This window comes from Pollachius pollachius (genome assembly GCF_949987615.1).
Source record: "Pollachius pollachius genome assembly, chromosome: 14".
NCBI classification, from domain to species: Eukaryota; Metazoa; Chordata; class Actinopteri; order Gadiformes; family Gadidae; genus Pollachius; species Pollachius pollachius.
In genome coordinates, this window is record NC_136947.1 from 15190856 (window position 1) to 15206893 (window position 16038).

Genomic DNA, 16038 nt, shown 5'->3' on the forward strand with positions numbered 1-16038 from the left:
AATTTTATTTGTAATAAATGGTAATTTTATAATATAGTATTATAAGTCTACTAAGTTTACATCTTTATCTGCTTATTTATACAAATTATGTGATTCATGTTAGTTCAGTGAATGCATCTTCACCTTCAGCTGATTTATATCATGTTCACTTTTTTCCGAGCAGGGAGGTCAGTTACAACACGCACAATAAAATCAGCCGTCTCTGTGGTGGATCCATCTAACGATCTAACGAAGAAATATGTGTTTTAAATTGAACTTCAACCCCACTCCCTTTTTCAATCTTCTGCCTGTCATCTCAAACTTACTCCACTGGTTCATGGGCCTTGTAACTCATCACATTCTCTCCCATCCTGTGTTTCATCACTTTCTAAGACATATTCAATAAACTTCTTGTCCAAAAATAAATATATATATGGAGGGTGGCTTGATTAAATGAGCCACAACAACGTGTATCAAAATTAAATATAATCCCAGAAAGTGAAATGAAAGAAATATTATATGGATTTAAATGTATTAAAAGAGAAGATGTATATAATGTTTCCTGATGATATATGCTTAACTTCAACTACAAAGATGGTTTAGTTTCCAATATTCTAAATGCACAAATAGTGTACAACATCGCCATCAACTGGGCAAGAGGGAGAATAACTGCTCCACTCAACTAAAGCCATTGGTTGACTAATATATTATTCATCGAAACCAGCTTTAATTCTATAAAGTTTAAAATAATATGTATTTTGAAGCGACGTTTATTCTTTGCATATAGTTTTATGGTAAACAGTGAGTATGAATGAGTTCCGGAGCTAACCGGAAGTCCCCGGAAGTAGTTGGTTGGTTGTGTGAATGCACTAACAAACATTGTTGTGCAAAGATGACTACGTCCTTGTACAATTTTATCGATGCTAAAGACAAATTTGCGGTGAGAAACGTAAATTACTAAATTGTCGTGTTTACTTGTGTTCGATTTGTATAAATTATAGATGCAGAGATGTCCAATTTATAGCGGTGGTGTTAAAAGACTAATGCACACTAGCTCTCACAGTTAGCATTGTTTACTCTCCTATCAACTTACAGTCATGTTAGTCTCTCCCATTTATACTGATCACATTTTCTGCCACCCAGGCGTCGGCTGTAAGTGCTCTGGCAGGGAGGACCAGCAAGCCCTTGATCAATGCCTTCAACCAAATTACTGGGAAGTAAGTACAACGCGCCAGCTAGATGGCACGTTGAGCGTTTTCTACAACATGCGTCACCGGTCCTAATAAAACAAACGTTTATTGTTAAACGTGATGAACTACGTCTTATTTCATTCATTTAATCTCTTACCATTTTTGCAGCGAGGCGGAAAAGAAAACCACACTTGACCAGTCTTTAAGGGGTGTCCTCGGGGATCAGATTGTAAGTGCACATGTATTGATTTACTTGGTTCATCTTAGTCATGTGCCTTAGAATATTTTAATGAATATTCACATTACATTTTCAGGTTGAACAGAAGGCAAGCTGTGATGAGTACCTGGCACTCATCTATATTAGCATCGAGGCAGTAACAGAAGGTCGGTACAGGATCTGGCCAGTCTTGCCATAAACTGATCATCACCACGTCAACAAATCGTCCATACTTCCTGTATATATTCATGTGTTTGATCATATGACCCTCATAGGGATTTGCTCTGCCACGACCCCATTCCTCTTACTGGGAGATGTGCTTGACTGCCTTCCCCTCGATCAGTGTGACAAGATATTCTCATTTGTGGAGGAAAATGTTTCCACCTGGAAGTCGGTACGTTATGTTTCCTCTCACAGCATCTAAGCTGACCTTTTTGTTTCATAAAAACATTGTGTTTTATTTTAACGTTATCATGTCTGTTTCCTCTCTTCCCTTCAGAGCACGTTTTACACTGCAGGGAAGAACTACTTGTTGCGGATGTGTAACGGTAAGGGTGGAGAGACTGTTATTGTACTGGTGCTGTGATCACAGGAGAGATAGCTGTGTAATGCTACTGTGATGTTGGCTGTGGATGACAACCCTCTCTCGCTGGGGCCAGATCTCCTGAGACGGCTGTCTAAATCCCAGAACACCGTGTTCTGTGGGCGGATCCAGCTCTTCCTAGCACGCCTCTTTCCACTGTCTGAGAAATCGGGTGAGATTCAGTGTGGCTCATGGGTCATCACATATTAAACACTATTCAATGTATAATGCCACTGAAATGGAAAACCTAGTCATTTGATTTGCATGTCTTAATATAAATTCAAACCAATCCTGTTTTGAAGGTCTTAATCTCCAGAGCCAGTTCAACCTTGAGAACATCACAGTGTTCAACAAGAATGAACAGGAGAGTACACTCGGGCAGAAGGTACGCAATGATGCCTTTGGACTTTGGTTTATTAATCTTGTGGATACAGCTAAAGAGTTGTTTTGAAGCTATTGTATGAAACTAAAACTAATTGAATATACTTTGAATAACCTGACATGTTTGGATTCAATAGCCACACATTTCTATTGATGGCTTTCATTGGCTGAATGGCTGATCATTTCTCAGCTGTAACGTCATCCTCAGTCGTCATGTATTTCTGAATCAACTGGTGTCTTGTGTGATGTTGTCCTCTGAAGCACACTGAGGAAAAGGAAGACGGTATGGAGGTGGAGGAGGGGGAGATGGGCGAGGAAGAGGTCCCCGCCCCCTGGTAAGTGATCACAGGCGCCTTTGCGTTGTTACTCGTACCAAGACGGCTGATCTTTTGGCTAAACACCGCGTTGTGTATCCTACAGCTCCATCCCCATCGATTACAACTTGTACAGGAAGTTCTGGACGTTACAGGACTACTTCAGGAACCCCTTGCAGTGCTATGACAAGTTCTCCTGGATGACCTTCCTCAAGGTACAGCTGCCTCGCTGTCCATCCCCCACCTGCATGTTGAGTCCTTTTTAAATCGGATAGAAAAGCTGGTATTAAGGTGGTCTCTCCTGCGCAGTACTCGGACGAGACCCTGGCAGTGTTCAAGAGCTTCAAGCTGGACGACATGCAGGCCTCTAAACGGAAGCTGGAGGAGCTTAGGACGTCTGCCGGAGAACACGTCTACTTCGCCAAGTTCCTCACCAGCGAGAAGGTGGGATTAGCTGACTGTTCTCCAAAAAGAAATGGATGTGGGTTTAGTAGGAGGGCTATGTGGGACGTGTTGATTATGTTTAGCAATGCAAGTCATTTACCCGTTACAGCTAAATTATTATTATTCTCATATCTGAAAATAGTTTATTAAAAACACTTATTTTATAAGTGATTTTTATAAATTGCAATATAATATTAGTAAAAAGGTCTAAATCCTACACCATGCAAACAAGCTGTGGTAGTGTTTGCTAGTATACAGAATTGATGCATTATGTTTATGAAGGGTATATTTTCTATGGTCATGTTTTGACTTTGCTTCTCCTCTTGTTCCCCAGCTGATGGACCTGCAGCTCAGCGACAGCAACTTCCGGAGGCACATCCTCCTGCAGTACCTCATCCTCTTCCAGTACCTCAAGGGCCAGGTCAAGTTCAAGAGGTAAGTCTGGCTCTGCGCCTTGTAGGAAGCGGTGGGAATGGACGGAGTAGAGTGAGAAACAGACCCTGATCCCTTCTCCATCTGCAGCTCCAACTGCATTCTCAATGATGACCAGACCACGTGGATCGAGGATACCACCAAGCTGGTCCACCAGGTCAGTCTTATTATTCTCACCCCATAGAGAAGACCTGTGGCGAAAATACAACAGAGTTACCGAAATGTTTCTACATTTGTTAGGGCTGGGCGATCAATCGGATTTCGATCTTGATTGCAATTTTGTCTCAAACGATCACAAAACTAATATAATCGCGTTTTCGATATTTTATTATGTTTTATAGAACAGCTGGATACATATCTGTACATTATTTTAGATTTGAGCATTATATTCTTGACCATTGTGTATTTTTTTAAGACAAAATTTCAAAGTTCTCAGTTACAAAGTGTTTTTGGGAGAGACATGCTAAATAAATACGTCATGTTTTCAAACTAAAAAAAAATAAAAACGTCTGAATAATCTTGATTTTAATATTGACCAAGATAATCGTGATTTTGATTTTTTCCATAATCGAGCAGCCCTAATATTTGTCCAACTGCAATATCCACATTTGTATTGTAACGTCGTTTTCATTTGACACCCATTCCTTCATCCATTCTGTATTCCTACAGCTCTTGAGGGAGATCCCTCCCGAGGGGGAGAAGTTCAGTGCCATGGTGGAGGTGAGTGGCTAGACACACGCACCATGGCCATGGCCAGTCTCCCTTTCCACATGCTCTGCCGCTGTCCTCTAAACCCCCGTCTCCCCCTGGCTCCGCCCCTACAGCACATCCTCAACACAGAGGAGAACTGGAACGGCTGGAAGAACGAGGGATGTCCCAGCTTCGTCAAAGAGAGGTGGCACAACCTTAACCTGCCACTGGTTCGTCTAATCAACAAATCAACGCATGGTGGTTGTAAACACTGATCCCTCTTTCCCAGGGTGGTGGACGACAAACCCAAGAGGCCCGTCAGGAAGAGGCAGGCACCGGAGGACTTCCTCGGGAAAGGCCCCGACCGAAAGCTCTTCATGGGAAAGTAAGGAGCTCTCAGCTGAGCTCTGACAAAGACAATGTACCGATTGAGACGGTTGTCCTCTGCTCACATGAAACCTTCGTGATTTGTGTTCCTATAGCGACGAGCTGACCAGGCTGTGGAACCTGCATGCTGACAACATGGAGGCCTGCAAGTCAGATGACAGGTCTGAGCTTTGAACAGAACTGAAATAAATACTTTTATAAGGATGCTATAATTGTTACCATATATTTGCTTGAACCCTATGCATCTTCTGTTTCTCCAACAGGGAGTTCATGCCGTCGCTCGACGAGTTCTTTGCAGAAGCCATCGAACAGGCGGACCCAACCAACATGGTGGAGGATGAGTACAAGTGCGTGTGGGCCATTAAACCCATCCTGTGTTTTATATATAGATCATATTTAAAGTTCACTCTCCAAACTGTGTGTTTATCGTGTGCCTCTCTTTCCCGCCACTTTCCCAGGGTTGTACGGAACTCCAACTACGGCTGGCGGGCTCTGAGGCTCCTGTCCAGGCGGAGTCCTCACTTCTTCCAGCCCACCAATCAGAAGTTCAAGAGCCTGGCGGACTACCTCGACAGCATGGTCAGCAAGCTGGCCAAAGAGCTGCCCGTAAGTGTTGGCCATGGTTCGTTTGTTTCTTCATGCTTAATGTGGTCTCACAAATCCGATTTTGGATTAATGATCTGATATTCTGGTGAGCAGAGCCAAACCTTCTTTCGCGTCCTATTTGTCGATGTTCAGGATTGTGGACAAAGAGGCAGCCAGTACTAGTAAACAGTAAAAAAAAAAAAAAAGAAAAGTGTCTGTAAAGGTTATAAATCAACACAGTGAAGACTGACCCATGAAGAAATAAAATCTCTTTGTTTTTCTTCTGAAGAATATCCCCATAATGAAACAGGCAAGGCGAAGCTCCGCACACAGACTCTGAACAGTCTCCCCCTAGAAGGTCTTCTATTGCGTAGAATGAGGGCTCCAGCGATCCTACATTAAGCTGACTGTGACTGTTAATTTAAAGAGCTATACATGGGGTCTACCGTGATTGTACACCGTCGGACCACGCTGCACACCACTGCCTAACCTGCTGTCATTGCAACTGTTTTCCCCATGTAGAAAGACATCCCCTCAGAGGAGATCAAGACCGGAGAGGAGGATGACGACGACAACGGAGACAACCTTCTGAAAGAGAGCAATGACAGTACGTTCCAGAAACCTGACGTCCATGTTATGAGGACATTCACCACAAGCCCCTGATCTTTGTTGGTTGCATGGCATCAGGCCCGCAGACGTATGCCTACAGCTAGGCTGCAGGACCTGGTTAGCTTTGAGTCACTAGCCTGCCCCTGTTCTGTATCACATTTATTCCTAAATGTGGCTCTCTGGCATCCTTGATCTCTTAACTGCTTGGTTGTGACCAGGTTATCTATTATAGTTTAATAAACCCCAATAGGGCTCAAGGCCAGACTTTGTGTTGATTACCTTATTACACTGTGTCCCCCTCCCAGGTCCCAGCATGCAGAGCAAGATGGTGTCCAACCAGCAGATGGATGACGTTGCAGCCAAGCTGGGTGCCAAGTGGAAGACCTTGGCCGTGCAGCTGGAGATGAAGGCGTCGGAGCTGCGGGAGATCGAGACAGACAGTGAGGATGTGGACATGCAGGCCAAGCTGCTGCTGGTGGCCTGGCAGGACCGAGAAGGGACACAGGCCACGGTGGAGAACCTGGTCTCTGCCCTCAACGCAGTTAGCTTCACTCAGATCGCAGACAACCTCAGTGAGGCATAGAGAGAGCATGCCCAAAACATACATGTTTTTTTATTGTTTCAATTTTGTATGTTGTCCTTGGAGCCCTGCCCCAAGTGAGGGTTTTTTTTGCACCGTGAAAATAAAGCAAGTTTTTCTAATAAACAGATTTTTATTTGTAATCATTCAGGTCACACGCTTGATTTAAGGACAATTTCAACAGTCTTTGATAAGTCAGCAGTCAATAACTTACAGAGCATTGGTTACGTCTTACTCATGGCAGGTGGTAGAACAGGAAACCAATATCACCAGAGCATAGGTGTAATGTAGGCCGGTATGGCCCAATATTTCTGTACAAGTTGATTAGTTACGACAGGAATATTGTCATGAACACCTTGGCAAAGGCTTTTGGAAAGTATAAAACACTGAAACTGCACAGCTAGACGTCAAGTCTCTGACGGACAGTCAAGAAGTTGCGTCTGGTCTCCACTAAGAAAACATTTTCAAAATGGAGAAAAGAGGCAGTCCATTTTTAAAACCATTCTCCACTAATATACTTGAAATGCCTTTCGATGACGTTTTGTTTTACAAGCTTCTGTAAGGGTTACAAAAAAAACAAAGCAAAAACATTTTTAAGGTCATCAACTTTTAAAGACACCCGGATTTATTGCACATCTATGCAGACAGTGCTTCAAAATGGCATTTTTGTAAGTGTTGGATGTTGTCCTATCGGTTTGTCCCCTTCTGTAGCTTCCTCCACGTTAATCGTCCTCTTCCAGTATTTCCAGCTTCCGGGGTCCGTACAGCAGCACGTACGCTATGTGCCAGTCGCCTCCGCCGGACAGACGCAGAATATCCTCCGGAGACACCACACTCACCTTGTCGTCATCAAACTTCACCCACTCATCTGTAGAACGGTCAAGCCAGTCATGTTTTGGAGTAAGATGACATGTATTGATCCAGAACTGCTGTCATGTTGGTGGTCGGTGTAATGTTGGATGCGGGGTTACCTTCTTTCCTCTTGACCCAGCCCACGTAGTGGCCAGAAGAGCTGGAGCGGCCCTGGTGCGTCAGCACGGCCTGCAGGTCGTAGTAGCCGCTGTTGTTGGAGCCCAGGTCTGGAGGAAACAAGCAAGCCGGCGTCACAACTCAAGCTTTGGACAAGCAGTGCAGGCAAAATGTGTATACGGGCAACAAAACAACAAAAAAAAACAGCCTACCATCAGGGAATGAGACGTCCTCGTATTTGGTTTCTTTCACAACAGCAGTTTTCGTCACTACCTGGGAAGGAAACACAGAATCAGCAATATTTAGGTTACCTTTATGGGTTGAGGACAAAAAATGTACAATGGTTCCCAAAAAAAAAAGTAATCACTGATCATTTGAACGCACAGTTCTAATGGTATGTGTAATGCCATTTCCCAATCCTAGAGATGGGCAGTGGTCTTATTCGGCTTCAAAAGCACTAAGGCGAGACAACAGCATTCATTTTAGCCAATTTGTAAATGCTTACCTTTTTCTGTGCCATCTCTAGTTTCTTGTCCTCCACCACCTTGAACTTTGACCTCATAGGCTCCATTTTCTTCTGGACCTCTGATGTGCACAGCTCATACACATCCAGCATTAGGGGGAACTTGACATCCTTTAAAATGGACACAAAAGCACGTCAGAATTTCAGACCATGTTTCTAATCAGCCATTAACGACTAGTTGAATTGGGTGTGAGAGACATGTTTAATATCCACCAGGGCTGACCTTAAGGACTTTGGCATTGACAGACTCCTTTTCTTTGTAGAAAAAGCGGACCATCTGAATGGTCAGGTAGGCAGGGAGACGGCCCAGTTTGGACTAATAGGGAGACACGGTAGGATCAAGTATGTGAAGAAAAACGCCGTCTAACATTGTACATTTCTAAAACAATTTGTTTGCCATTTGAGGACGACTGAAATGCACGACAATATGCGGCCAAACAACGTACCGATTTACTGTAAAGGGCATTTCTTTCCAAAGACGGGGACATCTTTGTGATTTCTTCTTGGAGTCTCTGGTGGAAATAAAGAAAAAAAAACAGCCTTGAGACACGCGAGACCTTGGAGACAGGTGTGCCGTGGTGTCGGTGTGGCGGTCTGCAGCGTACCAGTCGGAGGCCCGTGGCGAGGTACTTGACCTCCTGGTTGATGAAGCAGCTCAGCTGCAGCTGGCTCTCCTTGCCCGTGGTGGCCTCCTCGTCCTCAGCCTCTGTGCATTTCATACTGAGCCCACGGGTTAAGTTAAAGCCCTGCACATCCAGCGAGCCAATCGGAAAGAAGTAGCTGCGTTAACCAGTGGTTCAACCAGAGAGGTGAAGTCTTCCTTGGAAATTCAGTTCAATTTCAGTGCCGGGTTACACTTCCAGCCAGTGCGTCGGCTGAAATTATTCTAACAAGACCTCCAACGTGTTGAGCTGGGACAGGACTACTCTTGATAGCGCTGTAAAAAAAAGACTTGTAGTCGGTGTACACCTCCTTGATATGCTAGTTTATGCCAACAGGTGCTGCCCAGTCTAAAGAGAGTGTGGTCTGGTTCCACTTCTGATATTTTGCCTGGTAGTAATTATTTCTGGGAAGAATAAAGCCATTTCGGAATGAGACATTTTCACAGATTGTGTGTAACATGGGCCTACAGCTCACCAGCCTAAAATAAACCAAAAAGCTTTAGATGTTAATCTAAAGTCGTATTTATGACTCTACATGACAGCAAGGATACGTGGTTTCAAATTCCACACCGAAATACTGGTCGATGAAGTTCTTCTTCGTGGTGGACGCGACAGCTCCACCCTCAGCTTCAGTCTAGAAACAGAGAGCCACAGCAACCAGCACACGCATGAGTCCTTTCTCCAGTCCTTGCGTGGTGAAGATGTTAAAGATGGGGAACATTAGATAAAGGACAGCAGGATCACCTCCATGGGAGTCTCTGGCTCCAGCGGTTCCAGTTTCTGCTGGAGGACCCTCACCATCTGCAGCCAGCACTCATTGGCATCCTGCAGAAGAACAGAGGACCACATCAGCTTGACCTCGCACGCTTAAAACATCCAGCGCCATAAACCTTTTAGAGCCCGACCAATACTTGATTTCAGGGGCGGCTGCCGATATTAGGGAGTGAAAAATGACCGATATCGAAATATCGGCCAATATTCAAACTAATTTATCAGTCGAGCAGCAGTAGAGCAGCTCCTTGGGATTTGCTTTGGATCACAGCATCATCACGTTCAAATCCGTGAGCTAAAGGAAGCAACATGATATGGAGTGTTTTTGTGAATGTCCCAGTAAAAGCATTTGGAGGTTCAACCAACGCAATAGAGGATCTATAAAGAGGTAACTACATTCATAAATTGCTTCTTTTTTTTTTGTTGTAACCCAAATTAAGAACGCTGACCAATTTCTATTTTTCTGGATGTTGATAGTTTCTCATTTGGTTCTTCCTAAAACAATAAGAGGCCCATTTGTGTGAACGGTGAGGAGGTAGAACCACGACCACTGTGGAGAGACACTTACTTGCTGAAGGTACTGACCCTGGTCTCCCTTCTCAGCAAACTGGGGGAAGGCCATGTGGAGGAACTGCAGCAGGATGATGGGCGGGAGGCTGGAGGACGTCTTCTCCATGGTCTCGTATAAGTCACGCAGAGCTGGGGGTGGGGCACAAGGACATGGTCATCTCCAGCGTGAGGCTAAGCAAAATGAGAGATTGGGTGCTTTAGAGCTCCACTCATTTCATTTCTTTAGATGGGATTCCTTTGTACCTGCTGTGATGTACTGGGACGCGTTGGCTCCTGAGCCCCTCAGAGCACCGGCATACCTGTTAATGAATGGAGAATGAGCCGGATAGATGAGGATTGTGAAAAGAGTGGAATTCTTTGTCCAATTGTTTTATTCTAGGTGTGTTTCGACATGGCCGTGGGCAAAGTTTGCTGTATGCTGTCATAATGTACGAACCAAACTCACTTGCCATGCCAGGTTATTTCTCATAAACTCTTAGTAGCAAGATCATGTTACCTTTTGAGGGCTGATTTGAGCTCTGGCACAGAGCGCAGGCACTGCACGGTGGCGTTCATGTAGCAGGTGTTGCCCAAATTTGTTAGCCCACAAGGAAGCTCCATCTAAAAGAACCAGAGGAGATTAGGTCCATATGGGATTATTTGAGGGATCAAAATAAAGTTCTATACATATTCTATGCAACCATATTTTCCACAACAATTAAATGCATCACATTTGAATAAAATGAATGCATTTATTTTGTCAACTAGATGATACAAAATCGAATCAGATAATTAAATATTGACGGCAATTATATATATTATGTGTTCAGGATTGTTTTACAGATATGCATCACAATACCACATGCTTTCTGAAGTCAGCTGCCCAGGTGTTAAGAAGAAAAATAACCATAACGAAGGCATCCTGTTCAACAGACCACAATATAACAGAGGCAAAATCGCTTACTTTGAATTAAAAAAAAAAAATCCTTTTACAGGCACGGCTTCGTCTGACAGATAATCTATTGCCTCAATGTTTTTGAATAGCATCTTAATGACAACCGAGACAAATGACCATGAACAAAGCAGGTGGGCTAGTCTAACTTACAGCTGAGGCCAGCTGCTCCTCAGTCATGTCCTCCACAAACATGGGCCTGACAGCAGGCTCCTCAGGCAGGGCTTCTGCAGAGCCCATCATCAATAGGGTCATTCCCTAGGATCGAGAGATGTGTACAAAAATATCATCCAATTGCAATAGTTACAAGACATTGATTTGATTGCTACATAGATGTACATTATTCACAAATATTCACTCTTCTATCCGTGTCACTGTTATTTGTACTTACGTTCTTGAGTTTGATGTTTCCCCACTCGTCGTCCTGAAATGAAAACAGGGCAATCAATGATGAGCTGCTATTAACAATTATAAGGAATCAAATATGCAGGTTGTAAATGGAAGACTGTTGGTCACTGGTGACCTCACCGAGAGGTGAGTGTTGTTTTGGTAGCTACCTTCAGAGTGCCTCCCTTCACCATGACTTTCTGTCTTTCTGGCTGAACTCCCGACAGGGCAAAGAGCTGAGCCTTGAAAACCATGGGTGGCTCCTCTGTATTCAGCTCGATAGCGTCAAACTTCTCCTTCCCCCATTTGACATTGACTGAAAGAAACGGACACAAAAGAGGAGTGGTGTTTTAGTGAGTTGTGGGGAAACGTGGCTGAAACCACAGCAACACGCTGCCCCTGTGTGCGCCTACATGACACAGCATATTGCGAACACTTGCAGAAGACACACGACCAGTTGTTGTTGTATTGTTGCGGGCCTGACGGGATAAAGTATACGTCTAAGTGATCCAGGACAGGTCAGCAATATAGCCGTAACTAAACCTTACTGATATGTACAATGTCGTATTAACATCAGACTGAGTTCCGAGAGTAACTCGCAGGGGCAGGATGACTATTACTTTCTGTTCGGCTACTCTGATGTCCTCGGATGGGATCCCAGTACAACCTGGGAGTGAACACAAGTACCCCTGTTCATCCCAGGTTATTGAAGTAATAATAATTATACTCACGTTACTACATCAAAAACATGTGATCAACTTAAGGTACTACATAGTTGTTAGCTAGCTTCGTAGTGCTACATAGCATGTTGCTATCGAAGGAGGGAGGCGATCGCCGGTGTGATGGCCTAGCTAGCTGGCTGTCGACTTCATCGAGCGGATGAACAACTACTCAACTAACTCATGTGTGTGTGTATCATTGATAAAGTCTGCAGACCCCGTATGCATCTATATCCCATGACAGCGTTAGAAGGACTGGCATGGAGTCCCTTTGGTTTTTGCCTATTGCTAGCAAGTCATAAAGTGCTAACAAGTGCTAGCTTGAAATCGACCTAGTCAGCTAACATTAGCCATGCTAACAGGAAAAAGTGAACAAAACAGTTCAGCACGCCTGGGTTCGTACTTGTAATTACAAGATGGCTGGGGGATACGTATAGTACAAATGATGTCCTACCTGTGAAAACTGGCATATTGTAACGCGTGGTTTCCTTGACGGCGTTTCTTTTTCTGACTCCTCCGGGGCGCGATCAGAGTTGGCTATGTTATGTTTAGTTGCAACTTCATTCAAACACAATGACGCTGCAGCTGCGCACGGTGCTCTGAGCGACGCGCTCTGGCATCAACCTCACGACCTGGCTCCTCAGGAACCCACCCGAGGCAGGAGCTGGAATTACACCACAGAAGGCAGAGGCATGGGAGCCAAGATTTCCCCTGATATAGTTTCAACGTTTAAAGATATTATACATATTGCGCAATCCCCCAATGTATATATAGCCAATAGGTGTTAATAGGGAACAAATAAAGTATAAATGTTTCACGATACCTTTAAGATGGACAGGCTGCCGACCAGGGATGTTTCTGCTTGCCAAAGCATTGTAATATTAATATATATATATACATATAGCAGTGATAGATAGCAGCAAAATAATATTAATAGATGTTCATCTGTAGCTATGCCCCCTTAGAATTATGAAAAGTTCATAACACATTTAGTGACTGGTTGCATTTAACCAAAGTGGTGATTAGGTCTACCTTGCAGATGGCAACACTACGTGTGCACTCAGTGCAACATTGATCATAATTGGGATTCCCTGTTTCACACCTGCCGTTTCTCTTATATAGCAAAAACAATAAAATACAATAAATGATAAAGATATGTTTATTGACACATATCCATCAGTGCGGCCTCCAATGCAATTAAACATGCAAATTATCCAAGACAAAATAAGAGTAGATCATAGTTCCAGTGCTTTTTGAACTGAACAAAAATTTTGGAAAAAAAAACAAAAACAAAAAAAAACTTTATTATCACGGAGGTAATCCATAATCCTTAAGATTCTCTGAATATATTTACACACTGTATGGGGTTTGCATTAACGGGACTTTACCATATTAGCTGAACTTGTAATCTTTAACAAGGATAGTCAATGACACAGGTCTGAGCATCGTTAAGGTACACCGTCCCGAAACTTGTCATATGATATTGGAGCCCATAATCTTATCCTGACACACGGACTCAGGCTTAATGAAGTTCAAAGAAGGAAAAAAAAAACTAAAACATGAAAGGTTTTGAAAAATCCACAAATGAGAAACGGTTTTCTTTACTTTAAAAAATAAGCAACGGAAGAGTTAAGATTTGTCTTGTTTGGAGAAAAACACAACAGATATGGCAGTAAAATCGTCATCCAAACGTTAAGGCACTAGGTGGGCCGAATGCTACACCTGTTTAGTCTTCTACAAATAATTTACAATTCAAACAGTGCAGTTTTACATTTGTTAACTTAATGTTTTCCTTTTCAACCATTTATCATGACTCAATGTAAGGCAATACATACAATATACAAAAAAAAATACAAAAAAAACTGAAACAATGTACCCAATGAACACACAAAAAAATTATGTTTTAGGTCTCCTATATGCCATTACAATGGAATTTCTTTATGGCTTGGAGCAATAAAAATAATTATACTCATAAAAATAATGCATAGATTTAAATGATGATCTTGAATGCTTGCTCACTCAATACTCAAACCATCTAATACTTATTTCCCAAAACTCCCTACCCTGATAAACAGACTTGCAGAGTAATACGAATACAGGCAACAAGGCCACCAGACTCCAAAAGATAAAGGCATAAAGGTCTTTAAACTGAAACGCGTGTACGTTTGCTATTAACAAGGACCATCTGGTTTCTCTGGGATGGGATATTTTTTAATTTCCTTTCCATATCTAAAATAAAATATAATTTGAAACCTCCCTCAAGACGCAGTTTAAACCAAGCCCGTGCAACAGTACCTCGTCGATCACATACATGCATGCAGGTGACGGTCCCAGCAAAACCCCCTTCAACCAGTCTTATGCCGTTACAACGCTCAGAACGATATGGAACATGTACCCATGGTAGTCAGAGTGAGTCTCTTCCAGCCGCCCCCTCTCTCTCCCTCCACCCCTCACTCTGTCCCCCCGAGTCCGGGTCCATCGTTTGGTTAAGGTGGAGTGCGCCCTCTTCTGGAAGATGTGCAGAGATGCAAGCAAAGTGTGCCGTCCACTGAGGTGGGGAGGGTAGGGCGGGACGGAGGAGGAGGAGGAGGAGGAGGAGGAGGAGGAGGAGGAGGAGGAGGAGGTGGGTGAATCGGTCTTCGGTCTGGCGGAGGAAAGCTGAGGAGATAACCAGTCACACCATGTCCCTGATCCCTTGTTGTCTGAAAAGGGCCCCACAGTTCTCCCAGAGCTGGCCGTTTTGCCATTTTGCAGTCATTTGTGAAAAGGAAGAGGCTCCCATTTTATTTTTTGTATATGAAGACTTTTTTTTTTTTTTAGGGGAGGGAAGAAGGGAGGAGGTGAAACATGTAAGAGTCCAAAGAGAATCCAATGCTTCAGATGGTTAGCTGGAGGGAAAAAGAGAAGAGAAAGGTGTCGAATAAAAGGAATGCAAGACATTTCTCTGTTGGTTAGTACCCGGCCTAAGTACTAACAGGTTAGTAATTACACAACACGTTTCCTCTCCCATAGTATTACACGGAATAGAGAAGACGCAGAACAAAACGTCAGTGTGGGCGAGGTGATCGCCAACTCCGTTGCACTGAGGCTGGCAGATAGTTTCTGAACACATTAGTGCCGATCACACGAACCAGAGACCCCAGGTGACGATGGGAAAGAACATTCCAGAGGCCAACCAACCAACCAACGAGGACCGTCTTCCATTAGAAACACCCGTTAATGAATAGTCAGGCTAAACAAAACCAAAACACAGGCGAAGAGCCGAGGACACTAGACGTTCTTTTTGTTTATGGGGCTATTATTGGTCTGGAGGAGTGGCTGTCAACAAGTGCTGGAGGTTGTGTCTGCGGCTTGAAGGCTGGACTGCGCTCTGCTACAACAAGACAGGAGACAAACAGCAGGTCATGGGACTGACGAGACCACATCCCCCTCCACCGGAGGGGACTCACAAACAAGCCCTGGTGAGGGCAGCACGCCTAAGACAACTTCCCAGAATGCACTACTCCGACATCCCCCTAGGGAGAGGTGCTGGCTACAGATCATAAAACACAACAGGAAGACAAGACGGCCGATACCTGGAAATAAAAATGTACGAGGCTGGAGCAAAGGTTTGAAAATGGCCTGGGTGTGAGAAGCACACAATGGTCACGTGTTTTTACCTTGGCTTTCCCGTGATGCTTTTGGGGTTCCTGCGGAAGGACTGGTTTGCTACGGAGCGGGTGGAGATGGTGCGGGGGGAGGACCTAGAGAAGGTGGAGGGCGGGGTCTTGGGGATCTTCTTGCCCAGGTGGCCGATCCACTTCTTCTGCTCGTCCTGGGTCAGTGCCAGCAGGAGCATGTCCCGCGCAGACGTCACGTCGTAGTTTACTGGAGAGAAAAGGTTGAGGGGGCCGCAGATGAAGAAATAATACATGCAAGTATGCATTGTGATTAAAATCCCGAGTGGGCGTGTCCACCTAGATGTGTGCTGGATAGATCAGTCTACCAGCCTACCCATTGGACTGTAGCAAACGTTGCTAATCTATCAGTCATACATCTAGGTGGACACGCCGACTTGTGATGTCAGAAGAGGCAGATTTTGAGGAAAACGCCTTGTAACGGCTAATCTCACTCAC

General features: G+C 44.1%; 3 protein-coding genes across 5 annotated transcripts in view; 1 reads left to right on the plus strand and 2 right to left on the minus strand.

Moving 5' to 3' along the window:
• Positions 1–786: 786 nt before the first annotated feature.
• Positions 787–6516, plus strand: thoc1 (THO complex 1; the record flags this gene model as incomplete). The annotated part of the gene is given in 22 exon segments (XM_079750481.1): positions 787–801; positions 803–919; positions 1123–1196; positions 1338–1398; positions 1484–1553; positions 1662–1780; positions 1886–1934; positions 2046–2141; positions 2272–2354; positions 2612–2685; positions 2771–2879; positions 2974–3108; positions 3443–3543; positions 3631–3697; positions 4210–4260; positions 4365–4435; positions 4520–4615; positions 4713–4778; positions 4881–4964; positions 5076–5223; positions 5725–5809; positions 6117–6516. Coding segments are annotated over 22 exon segments (2049 nt in total). The 3' UTR covers positions 6395–6516.
• On the minus strand, positions 6505–12486 carry usp14 (ubiquitin specific peptidase 14 (tRNA-guanine transglycosylase)). 2 transcript variants are annotated; one of them, XM_079750482.1, is made up of 16 exons: positions 12378–12486; positions 11375–11520; positions 11209–11241; positions 10971–11075; positions 10383–10486; positions 10130–10185; positions 9885–10015; positions 9290–9370; positions 9097–9179; positions 8489–8603; positions 8330–8395; positions 8107–8199; positions 7866–7994; positions 7573–7633; positions 7363–7470; positions 6505–7259 (listed from the first exon to the last, which is right to left on the minus strand). In XM_079750482.1, the coding sequence occupies exons 1-16, from the start codon at positions 12391–12393 to the stop codon at positions 7114–7116; spliced, it is 1473 nt and encodes a 490-aa protein (XP_079606608.1). In that variant the 5' UTR covers positions 12394–12486; the 3' UTR covers positions 6505–7113. The 2 variants fall into 2 exon arrangements, with proteins under 2 accessions (XP_079606608.1, XP_079606609.1); XM_079750483.1 differs by lacking the exon at positions 12378–12486 and adding an exon at positions 11936–12035.
• Positions 12487–13066: 580 nt separating this feature from the next.
• Positions 13067–16038, minus strand: part of rock1 (Rho-associated, coiled-coil containing protein kinase 1) — a 36521-nt gene continuing 33549 nt past the window's right edge. Inside the window, exons 32-33 of one of the 2 annotated variants that reach the window (XM_079750809.1) lie at positions 15583–15790; positions 13067–14811 (exon numbers count right to left, since the gene is read on the minus strand). In XM_079750809.1, the coding sequence (XP_079606935.1) occupies positions 14808–14811; positions 15583–15790 (212 nt within the window). In that variant the 3' untranslated portion in view covers positions 13067–14807. Of the gene's footprint in view, positions 15297–15582; positions 15791–16038 lie in introns of both variants that reach the window. The other variant, XM_079750808.1, reaches the window with a different exon arrangement.